The following is a 19,326-nucleotide window of genomic DNA, read 5'->3' as shown; positions in this document are numbered from 1 at the left end:
TAAGACTGCATTTCTTGTTGGAACGGGAGGTCTTTATGAGTACCTAAGAATGCCGATGGGACTTTCTAATAGTGCGGCTACATTCAAAAAAATAATGGAAGCATGTTTTAATGACAAAAATTTTGAAATCTTACTAATTTATTTAGATGATATGTATATATAGAGTTCAGCTATTGATATTTTGTAACGTGTCAAAAACATTGTATGACATTAGAAATGTTTGAGTTATCTATCTTTGTATGGAGTTAAGCAAATGAAGTGAAATTTGGAAATGAACTAAAATTGAAAAAAGAGAATTTTATATTAGCTCTTATATATTTTATTAAATCATATTTATGATACAGTTTGATTACTTTGTCCAAATATTATTTAAAGATATTTCAAAATATTATTTACTTCATTCTAGTAATTAGTGTACAGGTAAAAACTGTTCACTACATTGTATATTTTTACTATTGATAAATAACTGATCGACAGGTGTAGTTGTTTCTCAGTTTTGTGAACAAGAATATTTGAAAATTTAAGGTTGGTGTATTTTGTAAATATTTATAATGATTGCAATCTTTATTTCAAGTTAAATTTATATCTGCATTTCATTAGACTTATGATGTTTGGTGTTTTTTCTATTTTTCCACAAATATTGAACTATTCGGCGTTGCCAAAATTAATGTTATTTTTAATATATGTATAATTTGAATTCGAATATATGAATACAGTATAATAAATTCATGAACCTAACATTTGTGCTTTCGTAAGCCAGTTTTATCGTTTTCGGAGGTTACAAAAAGAAGGAGGTTGCCCGATTAATCATAAAGACAAATCACAGAACTATAAGTGAAGCGTTAAAATGGACCAAGTGGTCATTTTTATAAATTTCCTGTTTATACAAAAATTTGAATTTTTCGAAAAACAAAGGATTTTCTTATCCCAGGCATTGATTACCTTAGGCGTATTTCAGTATTTGGCACAACTTTATGGAATCTTGAATCATCAATGCTCTTCAAATTTGTACTTGCTTGGCTTTATACATATTTTGATATGAGCGTCACTGATGAGTCTTATGTTGAAGAAACGCTCGTCTGGCGTACTAAATTATAATCCTAGTACTTTTGATAACTATAACATGTTATATTATTTCCGAATATGAACAACTCTCATTATTGTTCACAGAAGCCCACGGCCTCGCAAAACAGTCAGACGTATGAAACGATAAACAACGTATTACAATCCGAAATGAAAAACTTAATATCTGTTGTAAACCAGTTATTGAAAAAGATGAGCGTCACTAAGGGTTTTTTGTAGACGAAACGCGCGTCTGGCGTACTAAATTATAGTCCTGGTACCTTTGATAACTAGCAACAGACCATTAAATCCTGAGGTGCACCGATAATATTACAACTGGCTCTCAATGCGCCCCCCGTAGAATTTATGTCAGATCACCAACTCCTCCAAGGTCACAATTGAAATTCGTGAGCTCTCAGAATTCACACGTCCCGTCACCATAAAGTAGTTCAAATTCTAGTAAAAAACAGGGGATCACGCCTTTCAAAAGGACAAATTCACTAATTTTCATCGAACTCACAAAAAAACCTATCTTTAAACAGGTTAGGGTCAGGCTACTAGGCTCACGTCTACCTAAGAGGATGAGAGCCATAATGACCATGTTGTTAGAAATTTCGGTAGAAGTTTAGATATACGTGTAGTTGTAAATTCCATACAAGTCAGGGCTACCATTGACACTTCTACTGTTAATGCTTTACTAAGTAGTCCCCCGATATCAAATATTCAACAAAACTGTGAAACTGTACTTTAAAAGGAATTGGACTTCAACTAGTTACTGATATCTTTTTCAATTATATAAGGCACCTCACTATACAATTAGAGATGTGTGTCATATATTTGATCTGTACAATTAACCTTGGCCTGCATTTTCTGATTGTATGCAGCGCAATTGTAGGCTTTTTGTTTTAAATGAAAAATCAATTCCTTCACAACTGATAGATGAAAGAGTTCAGTCTTTGTTAAAAGTTCTTACGAATACACCTGTTCTAAATTTGTTTATGTTTATGTTTATAACAGTGGAAATGAAATCACTACCTAAGGACGTTTATGTGAATGTCCCAATACATAACTATCTGCCTGTCTGAATAACTCACATCATGGGAATTGGACCACAATGTTGATGGTCATTGGTAGAGTAAGTTACGAGGATTCAATAGATAAAACATCTGAACACCTTGTATTCCGTAGCGAAGGAGTCTTCCAACAGAAATCTGCAGGGGCCCTAGGTCCCGCCGGTTCTCTGTCATTGCAACTTATTTAGCAGTAAACACTTTTTTTCACATAGGAGTCGACCACATCATTTTTTTAGTGTGGATTAGTGACACAGTTCAAGTTGAGACGCAATGTTAAAGATGCATTTGTATTGGAAACCACACACGACCTGTTGGAGCCGTGAAGTTAAAGAGTCTCAGACAGGTTCTTTGTTGCACCGACATACAATACAAGATGAAGTAGAACGTACCATATTCGACGAGGAACATGTGCATCTTTAGTGCCAACTTATGATGAGTTCACTTAATCAAATTAGGACATGGTTAGAATGTTCCACTCGTGACGATCTACTGGATTACATGTACATTTTTACAGAATGAACTTTACACTTTCGTGGAGAACCAACTTGTTACTTCAAGAACCTTAGGAATATTCCAATATCTGTGCTGATGTTTACAGATAAGGACAGTATATTATTATCTTTTAGATCCCAAACCATGGATTTATACCAGTAAAAGGGTTTCCGGCGTCTAACTCGTCATCTTGTTATCTCGTTTATAAAATTGTGTTACTTTATCGAACTATAAGTCCTACCTTATTGAATTATGTTTTCAGATAGAAAGAAACATTTTACTCTTAGGACCGTTTGTTTTGCGTATTTTATGAACTCTGAAACATTAATAGCGTTTAAAGGAATATTGATCGTTTAACATTGTGATTTAAGTATGAACTTTTATACATTTATGTGTGTTACTAGTATATGAGACATCACTTATTCTGGCATTACTATATTGAGTAATTTTCACAGACAGTGCGTTATATCTAGTCATTTATTTAACCATGGTCTGGTTCTACTGAGGTAGGGAGAGTGTGGTGCTGAATACCAAATGAATATATAGTACTGAACCAGTCCATGCTTTACATGTTCCTCATCATGTATCGATGACGTTATACGCATAATGCTACATTCTGACTCTTCACATATAACCACATGCATTGATTGCATTGATTATCTATATCATTACGCTATTTTGTGTATAATTGCTGTATCACCTGAATAAACCCTGATGAGTTTCATACATCATTCTTGTATTATTATTAAATGCTCGGATCTCATGACAGTATTGCTCTATTTAGAAAAGGTGGTCGTATTATACAAGATGAAGCAGAAAATATTGACTTAAATGTTGAAAAATTCGATGGAAAAAATACATTGCACTGTATGACTTGAGTTGTATTTCAGTATCAAAATGAATCATTTATCGCCTACATGAGTTCCAAATATTCTAATATTTATGGGGAGATTTAGTCTTTTTTCATGGAAAACCCACATATATGCCCTGTCTTTGGTATTTTATTACTTTTTTTCGAGACTAAAGATCCGTTTCCATTTTTCAGCAGAAAGCAATAAACAAATTTCATCTGTCGCCTATACTGTCAGTCATTGATGCCAAGCCTAGCGACATGACAATAGTATCTACAACTATGAAACAATGTTAAGATATGTCAAAACGTGCTGGTCAACATTAAATATGCCGTGCAAACATTTGACAAATTAATTGTATGCTGTTGTCCAAATGTAAAATTGTTTATGCCAGACATGTTCGAGGATTAACTTTGGTATATGAGGCTAGCTGTCATGGCTCTTGTGTTTAATTTAAAAACATTCTTCAATTGGTGTAAAGATGAAAATCGTTTCATTTATATTGAACCAAATGTATGGAAGGCGTTCATTGACTGTCACAGTTCATTTGCTGAAACCCCCAAAAGCGATGAAGGTATTGAACAGTTTTTTTTTCTAATTTAAAGAAAGATGTTGCAACTGATTAAAGAATTTAAAATACACTCTGTAAACTATTACCAGCCTTCGTATTTTGGGATACGTTTCTTCGTGTAGTGGAGATATTGTTACAGAACATTACGGCTAAACGGATTGGGTTTTGGCTTTCACATTTGCACATGGCAGGTGCAATGTTGCGATGCTTTTTCACTGCCAATCGGACGAACAATGCTAGATGGACACCAGCCTACATATGAATTTGATATGTTGAATTTGTTTGAAACTGTAAAATCCGTCTTTATGTCAGGTGAGCTTTGCAGTCAGACATAAACATGGAGCTTTAAATAGTATCTGGAGTGATATGGCTAAGACTTTAAAGGTTGTAGAGGCATACTATAGTTAACAAGGGGAAAACTGCTGTACTTCGATGGATTCTTACAAGACACATCCTTGCGCATTTTAGTTCTTCAATGTCTCTGATTTGATAGGATATATGAATGCATGAGGATGTGACTAGTCAGGATATTGACATATCCTATTGGTGCCATACCTTCTGCTCTGTTCCAACTTCCATGATAATGGTAACATGTGGAAATCTTGTAAATCTGATATAATTCACCCCTTTAAGAGAAAATTTGCTCTTCTTTCAATCTTCCAAGTTATGACAGTATTTATCAAAGGTACCAGGCTTATACTTTCATACACCAGACACGCGTTTCGTCTAAATAGGACTCATCGGTGACGCTCAAATCAAAGTACAAAGAACGTCAAACAAAAATAAACATGATAAAGTTGAAGAGCATTGAGGACAAAAAATCCAGAAAATTGTGCCAAATACGGCCAAAGTAGTCTATGCCTGGGATCAGAAACGAATAATTAGTACTCTTGCAAACGGTTAATTATACAAATGACTATATATTTGATATTAACATTGAAGTGCAGAAAATGGGCTTGTGGTACTCTCTTTCGATAAGTTTTCAAACTGGAGATCAGGAATCGCCGTTAAGATTGGAAGTGCATTTATCACCTCATTGTATGATCCGAAAGTTCAGATATCTTCATGATGATCTAAACAAGCTAAAGGTAACGTTTGCCGCCACAAAGGATGCTAGTGTTGTGAAAACACATTTTTTCAGCAAATGCAATGCTTCAATCGCAAGTTTAGATGACCTCGCACATTGCTTAACTAGTGATCATACTCTCCAAATACTCTGGTTGGCTAGAGGGTAAAAACGATTTGCTCTGTGTTTTCATTGAGAAACAAATGTTAGTAGATTTCCTTCAATACTTTTTTTGTACGTTTACGGTCAAGGAAAAACAGCTAGCTATAACAACTGCGTATGCAACCAACAGCAATCTGCGTACACCAAAATTGGTTGTAGAAATTATTTAATTCACCTAGAAATAATTGAAGAAGGCGACAAATTAAACGATGACTGATGTCAGGTTTTTGAAACTTGTCGTGCCCTTTGTTTGTTAAAATACCCATACAACCACTCTTTCTTGGTGGCCCATGTGTGCTTTTGTGAGGTGAAGGCATATTAAACCTAAAAGGTTCATAGAGCTAGAATAGACGCTGAAAAACATAAGTCCAACATTAAAATCTTTTGATGTAATTGCCTTGTGAACTATTTGTGACTGGCAATAAATATACATCAAACCAAAATCCAAATTGACTTCGATTCTTTTTATAAAAGCCGTAATTCTGATACTATTCCTTAAAATATTGAATTTTTTGTAACTTTAATTTTCTCTACATATTTGCTTAATCTCCATTTAAAAATATTTCATTTATATTACGTTCGTGTAGAATACATACTCTGTAACATGTGTTACTAAAAGATATTTAAAGAGGAAGACACACAAGAATTGTCTATAGAAATGGAAACATGTTGGACAGTGTTGTTTCAATTTGATCTATTAATTGTCGGTTGCCGCTTGTTTAAATGCTATCCATGTATTTGAGTATCTGCACCACTTATCTGAATTTATGATAACCATGCCTTCCCTCAACATATCTGAATAATAAGTCTCATGGTCTTCCTCTTACAGTCGGAACTATTTTACAAATGTAAAACTCTGAACCACAATGGTACTCAAAACCGCGATGATCACAATGATGTGCTATGGTTTGGCCCTGAAGCGCTGAAGAGCGATGATCTTATCAAACAACATTTTAAATATTATTAATGTCGATATAGATGTCAATTTGTTTGTAAGAGGCGATTTTACAGGTTTTTGAGTTAATAAGGGGCGTATTTAATTGTAATACTACTAGAAACGGGAAGGATTGGCGAACAGGGAATAAATCTTTTAATGGATGATTTTTTTCAAAATAGACAAAAGCCTTTATTTTACGTATGATTGGGCATTTTGCATCCTCTTAATACATACGGGTCCATTGTCAAAATCCTACTGAAATAATATTACAATAGAAAGGAACAGGGTAAAGATAAAATGTAAACGCTCAATTCTGTCTACATGTTTAAGATCACCTGACCTGAAAGGTCAAGTGAGCTTTAATTTTCTCATCACTTGGCGTCTGTCGTCTGTAAACTTTTACAAAAGTCTTCTCCTCTGCAACTACTTGGCCAAATTTAACCAAACTTGTCTACAATCATCATTGGGGTATTTAGTTTAAAAAATGTGTGGCGTGACCCGGCCAACCAACCAAGATGGGCGCCATGGCTAAAAATAGAACATAGAGGTCAAATGGAGATTTTTGCTTATATCTCTGAAACCAAAGCATTTAGAACATTGAAGATCTATCTACCCTGAAATTTTCAGACAAATCGAACAACCTGTTGTTGGGTTGCTGCCCCCGAATTGGTAATTTCAAGGAACTTTTGCAGATTTTGGTTATTATCTTGAATATTATTATAGATAGAGATAAACTGTAGACAACAATGATGTTCAGCATAATAAGATCTTCAAATAAGTCAACATGACCAATATGGTCAGTTGACCCCATTAAGGAGTTATTGCCCTTATAGTCAATTTGAAACAATTTTCATAATTTTTTGTAAATTTTTAGAAAATATTTTTCAATGTTATTACTGGACCAAGTTCATTATAAATAGAGATAATTGTAGCAACAAGAATGTTCAGTGAAGAAAGATTTAAACACATCGATATCACCAAAACACAATTTTGTCATGAATTTGTCTGTATCCATTGTTAAATATGAATTTGTCTGTATCCATTGTTCAATTTGTTTAATATGCACATAGACCAAGGTGAACGACACAGGCTCTTGAGAACCTATAGCTTAAATATGTAGAAAATAAAAGCGAATAATTGCTCATTTAGTATGTAACTTTGGTCATACATAGACAATAATAAATGTAAATATATTTATTTGATATTAAAACAATTAAACATCTGTTAAATTAAGCATCACGAGTTTTATAGACCCACGATTTTCATCGTACGGACCATTCCACTTCGGCGTAGACCATCGCACCAACTGTCCCTGTCGCACCTTCGAGTTATTCATTATATAATTATATAACATCGAACAATACAGCATTATAAAGGAATTAATTATAAAGAAGAAAATGATAAATCTGAATAGGTACATTAGTGCCGATAGTAGACCAAATGATTGACAAGTATCTTTAAAGTTACAACAGATAACACAAAACACAAGTTAACCCGTCAAGTCTAGCACTTCATTGGTGAAGACGTTGCATAACCAACGTCAGCTTCTAATTCCTGAAAGTAGAAACAATACGTGACAAATTGTCATAATCCATTATGATATAAATGTATGTATCAGTAGATATATACAGTGTCAATGAATTTGTCCATTTGCCCCCCCCCCCCCCCTTGCAACAAAAACAAAACAAAACACAGACAACTTAGGATCTGCCTTAATAATGTATGCTTTTTTTCATTTGTTACGTGAACGAAATTCTTATGTGTGTACATGCATTTGTAGGTAATTTTTGGTGAATTATTAAGATTCACCTCTTTAAAGTTGCAACACAGCTTCTCCGCAATCGATCTTCGAAAACATATTTAAAAAAAAGAACTTACAGATGACAAACTTTGGAGATCATGTTTGGTTGACGTTGACTTCCTTTTTCTTCTTCTTAAAGACTTTTTTGAACCAGCGAGTTTATCTGAAATTACAAAATAAGATCGACAGATGAACATTTCAACAAATGGTTTAGTAACACTTCGACATATATATATATATATATATATACAACTCGTCTAAACATCAACCCAATATATATATATATATATATAACTTTCTTTTATTTAGTAGTGTTTATCTACAATCTGCATATACGTGGCGGGTCAACATAACATTTGTGTTCAACCTTCACGATTCACGATTTTATATTTTTAGGAATAAATAGATATTGAGTTGCACTCAGTAAAAATAAAATATCTGGATTTTGTTTATTAACATGCATGAAAGTCTACACGCTGATTAGTTTTACTTATATTAATAAGAAGTTGTAATATTAGTACCAATCAGACAACTCTCTATCCAAGTCACAATGTATAAAAAGTCAACAATTATAGGTCAAAATACGGCCTTTAACACGGAGCGTTGGCTCACACTGAGCATCACGCTTTAAAGAGCCCCAAGATGAATAGAATTCAATTCAAACAGGAAAAGCAATGGTCGAATGTATATGAGACACCAAAATACTAATGAACCAAAACCAACAAATGAAACCCACTGAACAAGCTCCTGACTTAGGACAGGTGCATTAGCATGCAGCAGTTTACACGTTTTAATAGGCGTAAACCTTCATCTTAACCTGAGAAAGTAGTGGAACATTACAACATTAAACGACACATTATACAATATCAATTGAAAGTGCATAACTCGTTCACAATGACATTTACACAATAACAAGTAAACGCATGATTTGATACTATATATACCCTTGAATTTTTACTAGATAACATTTTGTTCGCTTTGGGGATTCCGTATATCGTCAGGTTATTGGAATTCTAATGGGGACTAACTGTGTATCACTTATTGCGGACCAGTTTTTGTATTGCTATGAGTTGTAATTGATGACAAAAATAAGCAAAGACCCATCGGAACAACATCTGATAAATTAATTTAATTATACTTTTATATATTTGGATGATATTTTGGCTCTCAATAATGACGACTTCAGTATGTGTATTAAAGAAATATATCCGGTTGAACTGACTTTAATTAAAGCTAATACTAAGAACGACCACTGCCCTTTCCCATATCTTGACATCTATATCTCTAACGGAAAGCCAACTACTAAAATCTATAATAAAAGAGATGATTTTTCATTTCCGATCGTTAATTATCCATTTTTAGATGGTGACGTTCCCTTGTCAACATCTTACGGTGTTTATATATCTCAACTTGTACGATTCGCTCGTGTATGTAACAATGTTTTATATGTTAACGAGAGAAATGTATGTATTACTGAAAAATTATTACAGCAGTGTTTTTGATATCAAAAACTAGTCAAAACATTTACTAAATTTTATCATCGGTACAAGAACATCATTCGTAAATAAAGGTCAACATGTAAACTTCTTATATGTTCAGGTATATCACATCCATTTTTTTATGGAAATAATCTTTATAAAGCACAATGGTGTCAGTATTCACCTCAGAAACTAACAAAACCTTTAAATAGACTTATTAAGAAGGGATAAAGTTACAGTTATGTTGTCAGGTCATTAAAGATTGCATATTTTGGCGTTAATATTTATTCCCTTATAGGGTCTTTGCATCGGAACTAAACACATTTATTAAAAAACCAGTTGTTGGCATGACACGGGTTATGTTCTTCTCATATATGTTATGATGGTATGATACTAAACCCCTAAAGGGAAGGATTATGCCTGATGTTCATATGATGAAATCATAATCTTTCAGTCAGTTTAATTGAAGTCTGAAGCTGGCATGTCAGTTAACTGCTAGTAGTCTGTTGTTATTTATGTATTATTGTCATTTTGTTTATTTTCTCTGGTTACATCTTCTGACATCAGACTCGGACATCTCTTGAACTGAATTTTAATGTGCGTATTGTTTGGCGTTTACTTTTCTACATTGGCTAGAGGTATAGGGGGAGGGTTGATATCTCACAAACATGTTTAACCCCGCCGTATTTTTGCGCCTATCCCAAGTCAGGAGCCTCTGGCCTTTGTTAGTCTTGTATTATTTTATTTTAGTTTCTTGTGTACAATTTGGAAATTAGTATGGCGTTCATTATCACTGAACTAGTATATATTTGTTTAGGGGCCAGCTGAAGGACGCCTCCGGGTGCGGAAATTTCTGCTGTTGTTTTTTTATGGTTGGGTTGTTGTCTCTTTGACATATTACCCATTTCCATTCTCACTTGTATTATACATTGAACGAAAAAGTTTGATCTATAACACAATATAAATATAAAATTAAAAGCATAAAAGACTTTTTAACATAGACGTCACAGGTAGCTATTAAACAGATGTAGGAACGTCTTAATATGTCAACTCTAACCAGGAACTAACGAGCGTTAAATAAAACAACGAACAGAGGTTAATTCAAATATAATGATTTTGTTGTTAAAGTACGGAAGTAAACATGTTTGACCAAACTTCTAAATGTGTTATACAAACACAGAAGTAAAAATTTATCGGCATAATTTAAAATAATGATAAAAGGTGGAACATTTTAAAATAGTAAGATGCGATATAACACAAACTTAAGAATGCATTTGAATTTGATGGGAACATTCATAAACAAATGACAGGTACGGCAATTGAAGCAGTCTCTTCACCGGAAATCTGAGAAATACTTATGTTCGTAATAATGAATCAAATACTTCTGCATTAAAACGTAGAGGCAAAGTATGTACATGGCAGAAATAGGATTCATTTCATATGATGGATCATTTCGTCTAGCAAATACTTATGATTCCTAATTAAAGTTCCGCAGGCAGGTTAATGCAGTTTAAAAAAACCGGAAACCATTTTCAATGTTTGCATCGCAGTCTAAATTTGACGTCATTTTCTTAACTATTCTACACGTCATTGGCTTAAACGTGCCGTCGACGTTATTTATGAGCTTGTCACGAACAGCTGATCGGACACCTTGTTATGATAGAAGTCGTTATCACCAGTTCGACAAAAACATGTTGTTAAAGAAGTGTGTTGCTTATTTTTTTAGGAACGTAAGTTTTAATTTATTTTAGCATTCGTGGAAATTGAAACTTTTGAAATAGACATATATGTATTTAAAAGGCAAATAATACTCATAATGAACTCAAGCTTGTCACATGCATACACCTTTATTAAATAAACGAATAGTTTTATCTCAGGGAAATTTCTGTTTTTTAATGGGTTTTTTTCCATAACAATTTACTTTTTTATACTGAAAAGACTGCAATTAATGAATGATGAATTTTCAACAAATGAACATAGCTCTAGAAATCCTTGATTTCAGCTGATATAGTTTCCGTAAGAACGACCTATTCAGACATGTTATGTGACAGTTACTGATCCTAATAATGCAAATAAAAATGTTTTTAAATAAAAACATTGACAAAAAATCGAACAGGGCTGAGCAGATTAATATTTCTCATGAAAAATGAGTTTGATAAAAGGTGTTTCATACTACCATGCACAAGTGCTTGTTAAAGTGTTTTTTCTCCTGTCAGGAGAATCATTTTATTTTAGAAATTGGTGTTTTGTCGTCCGTAATCACGCTGTCTTACTATGCCAAACCTTGGTAATCTAAAAAACGTAAAGACCTTAGTATGATAAATCAAACTTAAGAAAGAAAGCAAAATAATTTTATTTGCAATCGGCACATATCAAACAGATGTGCGGTTAAAAATGAACATTGGGTTACGAAAGCTCTTACAAAGTATAACTTTAGAGTACCCCCTTTTTCCCCTCTTCTTTAATGTGTTTTTTTTTTCTAGTCAAAAACTGTCAAAATGTCGATTATTTCTTTTCCGGTATTTAACACCGCAAAGGGAAATAATCGAACTGAATCAATTTAGTGTTTAAAAATGTCGCCGCGTAAGGACTTTAACATCATTCATTTATGAAGATCGCATTGGCACACCCCGTTAACATTTATTGACCTCTGTAAAACTTGGCATATTTATTCTTGAAAAGCTCCAGAATACCAAAAATTGCTGTTTCTTCTTTTTAAAATAAATACAACTCGATAAGATAGTTGGCCAAGGTTGGATTGTATGACACTTCTATTATCTTTTATTTAAAAAGGGCAAATTTAAAGGAAGAAACAGATGTTACGGGAAAGATAACATATTTGTCAACACAGAACAACTTTATGTTCGTTATTTTGTGTAGTTCTTTAGGGTGCGCCAGGTTTTTGAAGTTGTCCGTTCACACGCCATCTTTGAATGATGCCCGTTACCATGGTAACCAGGTGGGGGGAGGCATTTAGACACCAGAAATTAAAACCTTGGATGATATTACGGATGATAAAAATAAGTTCTGGGTATGAATGTTTTTGGACTAAAATTAAAAGTAATTTCAAATTTTCATGATTTTTTTATGAACAAATGGCCGATTTACTCAAGAATAGCATTAACCTTCCTGCGCCATCTTTGAATTATAAAAACATCAATATATACATTAAATTATATAATTTTTCGAAGTTGATCATATTATAAAAATGCATCTTCAAATGACCAAACCAAGGTTTAACTGCCGAAACACTAAAAAGGTGTCAGGTCATATAATGCAGTATTGCATGCGTGGTTGCATGGGTGTTTTATAATAAAAATATACATTAGAGAATAAAATCATTTAAAATCATTCCAGGGATTAAGTGTTTTAGCGCCATCGACGGTTAAAGAAGACATGACTTCTGCGATGCCCCCCAAAAAAGGATGTACAGGCAGTAGGGTCGTGTGGATTTAGCCTATACATGGTAAATTGATAAAAAGTCATAAGACAGAAAGTTAAACTGTGATAGGATATAATGTCAAAAATCATTTGGCGATATTTGTTTAATTTGTTTAAATTTTAATAATTTTGAAATATTTACTGTTTATTATGCCACTTTGACATTTAGTTTTTTTTAAAGAATAATTCGAACATTATTGATATTTTTTATACATTTTGTTTACAAAGTTTGTTTATATATACAATACTTTATTAAGAAATACAAGATTTTTTTTTTAATAACTGTTTTCTTATTCAAAGAAAACAATCTTAAAAGCATTATATTCTGTAACTTTTTACCCTTGATTTTTTGTCCTGTGAGTTTCTGTCCAACATTCATAATAACTATCATTATGTTAAATATAGACATTTAAGTTTGAATATGTTCCTTTAGAAAATACAAAATAAATAAGTTTTTTGTCAAGCGAAAGTTATTTCTCATTAGGATAGTGCGCATTCTTATTGCTTACTCGAGTGGATGATCATTAGTTATCAAAGTTCAGAAAAGTCTTTACTACAACCACGAGAAGCAATAATCGTCGAATACTAAACATTATTCTATATCGACATGATCTTACGTTTACCTTTTAAAGGGCTTTGCTTGAATAATTTGTCAGTGAACTCATTAATATTTTTCATTTCAGTTCGAATACATTCTCCTGTGTTCTCAAAAAGATCGGATGAAAGCACGATTGGTTTTTGCAGTACATCGGGATTGTAGTCTTCGTCAAAACACATTGGCTCATCTTCTGTAATTAAATAAATAACATAAGTAGACGAAACGCGCGTCTGACGTAATAAATTATAATCCTGGTACCTTTGATAACTATTTAGTATGTTTTTGTATTTTCAAATAACATAATATACAGGGAAAATACACAGAACTAACGTTTAATATATTTAAAAGGAATTTTGAAATATACTTGCAGTCATAAGTTGATTAAAAACATCCAGGTTAGAAACATAACCCAAGGGAAACACATCAGTTAAAAGGAAAAAAACGGAACAAAAATGAAAAGAAATACTGAAATTCTATAATATGTGCATATCTTTGGTAGTAGATTTGAGATCGATGAAAAACTTATTATTTTTCATATATTGAATGCCACGCTGGTACACAAAAAAATAATCAAGAATTACAGGTAACTACATATTGTGTTAAAGGGAAAACATACCTTTCAATACATCGTCTTCAAAAGAACCTTGTGAACCATTTGTTGCTGCAAAGGAAAGGGCATCGTAAACAATTGCTTTCAATTCAAAGATTTAAGAAGATATTGCTTGAGTTCCAATGATACAAGTCCATTGAAGTCATCAAAAGTAAAATGTAAACTAATATCAAGATTATAAGTCAATATATAGGTCAAACTACAGCCTTAAGTATAGAGTCTTGCCTCAAACTGGACAGCAGGCTTAAAAGACCCAATATGACTTATGTGAAACCTTTGAAATAGGAAAAACAGCAGTATAATCAATATAAAAAACGAGAAATACTTATGGACTGTATTAAACAACATCCTCCAAACAGCAGGTCATATAGCCATTAGTGTATACATTTTGCCAACATAAGGTAAACATCGTAAAAATAAACCAGCATACATTATGTTTTTGGAATATCGTCTGTCATTTAGTGATGTTTGCATTAAATTTTCATTGGAAAAGCAGATACAAAATGTAAATAAAAATACTTTCCAAATTCTGAAATACAGGTATGTGAATGAGATTTAATACAATGACACAAATAAACTAGGATAAAAAAAAAATTGAGAGAAAAAATACATATAAAAAAAAATATTTTACCTTCTTCTGTCATGTTTAGGAAGGCAGATTTAAACTCATCAACATAATTTTCATCAAATTCATGAACACAAAAAGATTTCACAGCATCTTCAAACCTTTCATCCGTAGATAACTCTTTATCAACCACTTTAGCGATTTCAACCATTCTATCGAGTGTTTTCTTGTAATCATGATTTGAATTGTGGATAATTTCATTTCTTAATTTGACAATTGCTTCTACTGCGTCACCTATGTTTTGAAGTTCATTATTGAAACTTCCCCAACCGTCTACGGGAGCAGTCACAAAATCAAAGTACTGACATAGCTTATACAGAAGATTCGTTTCACATTTCAGAAATCCGTCTGAACTTAAATTCGAAACGATTTTTTGTTCTCTCTCAGAAAGTTTTAAGGCTATATTATATTTGTCTTTGTTATGACTATATGACGTGGATATGAAAGCTGGACTAACTTCTTCTGGTATCAACTTTCGTATCATTTCTGGCATAGTTTCAAAGGTTAAATAATATACGAAGGCTTCATTCTGTCTGGATGTGCGTCTTGTATTGATGGCTAAAAAATATATGTCTTTCATTTAAAGTTAATTTTATATATATTAACAGTTGACTTCAGGATTCTTTATAAATTGTCCAACAATGATTATGTTAAATTTTCCGAATTTTCCGAATTGATATTTGGACTATTCTATTTAGTTCTGTTAGTTAATTCTAATATTAGTCCAATCTGAACTTGTGTATGATAGCACCCCGGTACCACGCACTGGTTGTTATTTTTATTTTCATATTATCTTAGGGAACGACCTGTATGGGTTTCTCAATCTCGTAATCTCAACATGTATGTGTTTCCACTTCAACTTGATTTTAATATGTGTTTATGTATTGATTGGAATCTGAATATTATTTTAGAGAAAACTGTAACTCCCTCACAGTACAACTAATGCCCTAGAGTTTACATAGGATTCCAGGAGCGACACGCGTTTATCTTTTCAAAATAGTGTATTTTTGTCAATCTTGACAAAGGTTCAGCATTATTAAAAATACAAGTTCTTCATAATCGATTATACTAATTGTGAGTTAGGCGAAATTTTTACTGTCATTAGATAATTTGTGAAGTGGGGCTTTGTTTTGTTATGATAGTTATCAAAAGGAACCAGGATTATAATTTAGTAAGCCAGACGCGCGTTTCGTCTATATAAGACTCATCAGTGACGCTCATATCAAAATAGTTAGAAAGCCAAACAAATACAAAGTTGAAGAACATTGAGGATCCAAAAATTCCAAAAAATTGTGCTACATACGGCTAAGGTAATCTATGCCTGGGATAAGAAAATCCTTAGTTTTTCAAAAAGTTCAAAGTTTTGTATACAGGAAATTTATAAAAATTACCACATTATTGATATTCATGTCAACACCGAAGTGTTAACTACTGGGCTGGTGATACCCTCGGGGACGAAACATTCACCAGCAGTGGCATCGACCAAGTGGTGTAAATAGTTATCAAAAGGTACCAGGATTATAGTTTAGTACGCCAGACGCGCGTTTCGTCTACATAAGACGCATCAGTGACGCTCATATCAAAACAGTTAGAAAGCCAAACAAATACAAAGTTGAAGAGCATTGAGGATCCAAAATTCCAAAAAATTGTGTCAAATACGGCTCAGGTAATCCTATGCCTGGGATAATAAAATCCTTAGTTTTTCAAAAAGTTCAATGTTTTGTATACAGGAAATTAAAAAAAATGAACACATTATTGATATTCATGTCAACCCGAAGGGTTGACTACTGGGATGGTGTTACCCTCGGGGACGAAGCGAATGAATTAGACGAAGAAAGTAAGTTTGTTTTCCGGCATTTATGATGAGGGTGGTTTCAAGGGTACGAATCGGATATATCACGTACTTGTTTTTAAAAGTTTGTTTTCATTTTGTACCATTGTAATGATATTTTTTGGAAGGTGTATACACTATAATTGCATTTTCGTCTTATACAGCCATTTAGATCAGAACAGCTTTTAAAAGACTTGACGTCCATTAACACTGAAATGGTTTACATATTTTTTTTAAGGAACAAGCCAAAGGACGCATCCGGGTTCGGGGATTTCTCGTTACCTTGAAGACCCATTGGTGGCCTGCGGCTGTTGTCTGCTCTACGGTTGGGTTGTTGTCGATTTGAAACAATCACCATTTTCTTTCCCAATATTATTGACTTTTAGTTATTAGATAATTTTGAGTCTTTTATATTTAATGCGTTTCCCTAGGTTTTTGTTCGTTACCCCGATTTTATTTTTTGTCCATGGATTTATGAGTTTTGAACAGCGGTATACTACTGTTGTCTTTTTTAGTAAATTTCGGACTTACCAAACAGCGGTAAATTCTGTAGTTATCAGGCAATTTGCTTTCAGTCAATTTAGTATGTTAAGTCAGTGGTTATTATTTACCTTGTCATATAAACAGCATCACAAATAGTCTGAAAAGACTGCGCGCGAATTGTCTAAACTGTACTGAATTTACCGTAGTGGATAATTTTTTTAATTTTACTAATAGATAAACTTAAATGTAACAAATAGATAAATTTACTGAAAGGCAAATATAATGTCAGACTTTTGGTTTGAAACTTATATTCATTTACGTATGATAAGTCTTAAAATATTCAACTCCACTCTATGGATTCTATAAGAATAAATCTTCATTCAAATATTTCAAGTCAGGTATGATGTATCTCTGTGCCGTATACTACGACAGCTTTTGCTGCTAGAACATAATTATAATCAGGTTTACCAATTCTTTCTGTTAGAGTTGCTCTCCCAATTTGGCATTTTAACCCCAAACAAATCTGTCATACAATTAAAGGTATTTTAGTACCTATTTAAACCAAATGTAACCAATATGTTTTGTTGGAAAATGTTGTTATCAAGTCAGGAATTTCCATTCATTCCGTTCACTCATATTATCGAGCGTTTGGTTATTTAAGTTTTACGGAACATTTCCTTTTTATTTTAGCTTTGGAGAAATGTATTTTATTAAAGCTGTTTTTTTTTTTGTTCCAGGATAAAACGAATGATAGCAAAACGTCATACGAATTACGCACATACGAAAAATTGCAATCAGAATTGTATATTAGGATTGAGTTTTTTTTTTCGCATGACGGGTGGTGAATGCATTTTGTGTATGTAAATGAAAAGTTTGTTAGTTCTGAATAGTTGACCGTATCTGAATGGTTGAAGATATTATCGGCAAGAAAATCCACAAGCCGTTAACGCGATCGAGTGGTTGTAAGAAACTCATCAAATATAGAATGATTAAAGGATGGTACGCTAGATTATTTTATTGTCTACTTAGGTTCCAACAGTTAGCTCGAATAAAAACAGTAAACAGACCCAAAAAAATACGAAAGCGAACAGAATTGACAAAAAAGGTTACAAAGTTTTGTAATATAAAAATAAATGCTATTCTTAAATTTTTTTTCATAATTGTATTTCACAAAAAACAATAATTTGTTTAAAATAATCAAATGAATTGATTTGCAAGACAATTTACTAGTGTTGTCATAAATGTGTTCTCATTTTCATTCCAAAATCAGAGATCACAATAAATATAGTTTTGCAGTAATATCAAAACTTGCGTTTTTCTATTATTTACACTACAATTCCTTAACTTAATTTAGAGATCGACTGCATCATCTCATTAGAAAGCTTTTTCTACAAATATCTAAAACGTAAATACAAATTCCTTGATCATAGTCCTGTCATATGTTTCTCTATGAAAAACTACTCTGATTTCCACAACGAATAGTCAAATATAAATGGTGAACTTATCTAAAGAATTTGGTAGATTGATATTTCAATTGGTATCAAGTTTAGCAATTGTGAATTGGTAATTGCCAACTTCTTTTATGTACTCATATGAAACCAAATTTATACCGAACCTTCTTTGAAAAGAAAAAAATACATCTCGCAAAGTCCTTGACCTTACTTTCGATATATATTGATACGATTGAGTCATTAAATAAATTCAATGAGTGTATGCATCTCAAATATTTCAAATAAAAAGTAAAATCACAAAAATTTTAAACTTGAGATTAACGATTCTAGAGGAAGAAGAAAGGCTTTATTCCGCTCTCATTTTATTCGTAAAGTCTTGTCCAAGCGATTGGCTTGTATATATTCAAACTATGATACGAACTTCATTTCTGCTTATACAAAACTCCTTTAACAAAGTTTTTTTTCTCACAAATAACACCTGAAGTAAACCCTACAATACATTTATGATGGATATTTGAGGGTTTAAATTCACTACCGAAATTATTCAACGGTCTATGATTATAAGGTTCTATAATAGTTTTTTGAACTGAAAGTATATTGTCTGTGTCTGAATTATTTCACTTCGTTACAGAAGTCAATTACAAATAATGTTAATTCGAAAGTCACATAATTTAAAGAACTCTCAACCAAAAGACAATGTTTTGTTATTTCTGTATATAATACAAATGAATAAAAGCAAAGAAGAAACAACTTATTGTAAAACCTTCAACTGACATTGGATACAGAGTGGTCTA

At 32.5% G+C, this 19,326-nt stretch overlaps 1 protein-coding gene across 1 annotated transcript; it reads right to left on the bottom strand.

The window, feature by feature from the left end:
- Positions 1 to 7,457: 7,457 nt before the first annotated feature.
- LOC134719518 (uncharacterized) lies at positions 7,458 to 15,317 on the bottom strand. Its single transcript, XM_063582513.1, has 5 exons — positions 14,774 to 15,317; positions 14,149 to 14,193; positions 13,558 to 13,722; positions 8,093 to 8,178; positions 7,458 to 7,768 (listed from the first exon to the last, which is right to left on the bottom strand). Exons 1-5 carry the CDS (start codon positions 15,258 to 15,260, stop codon positions 7,718 to 7,720), a joined length of 834 nt encoding a protein of 277 aa, XP_063438583.1. The 5' UTR covers positions 15,261 to 15,317; the 3' UTR covers positions 7,458 to 7,717.
- Between the last annotated feature and the right edge of the window lie 4,009 nt (positions 15,318 to 19,326).

Source organism: Mytilus trossulus, chromosome 5 (assembly GCF_036588685.1).
Source record: "Mytilus trossulus isolate FHL-02 chromosome 5, PNRI_Mtr1.1.1.hap1, whole genome shotgun sequence".
Taxonomy (NCBI): Eukaryota; Metazoa; Mollusca; class Bivalvia; order Mytilida; family Mytilidae; genus Mytilus; species Mytilus trossulus.
This window is presented reverse-complemented; position numbering and strand designations above follow the sequence as displayed.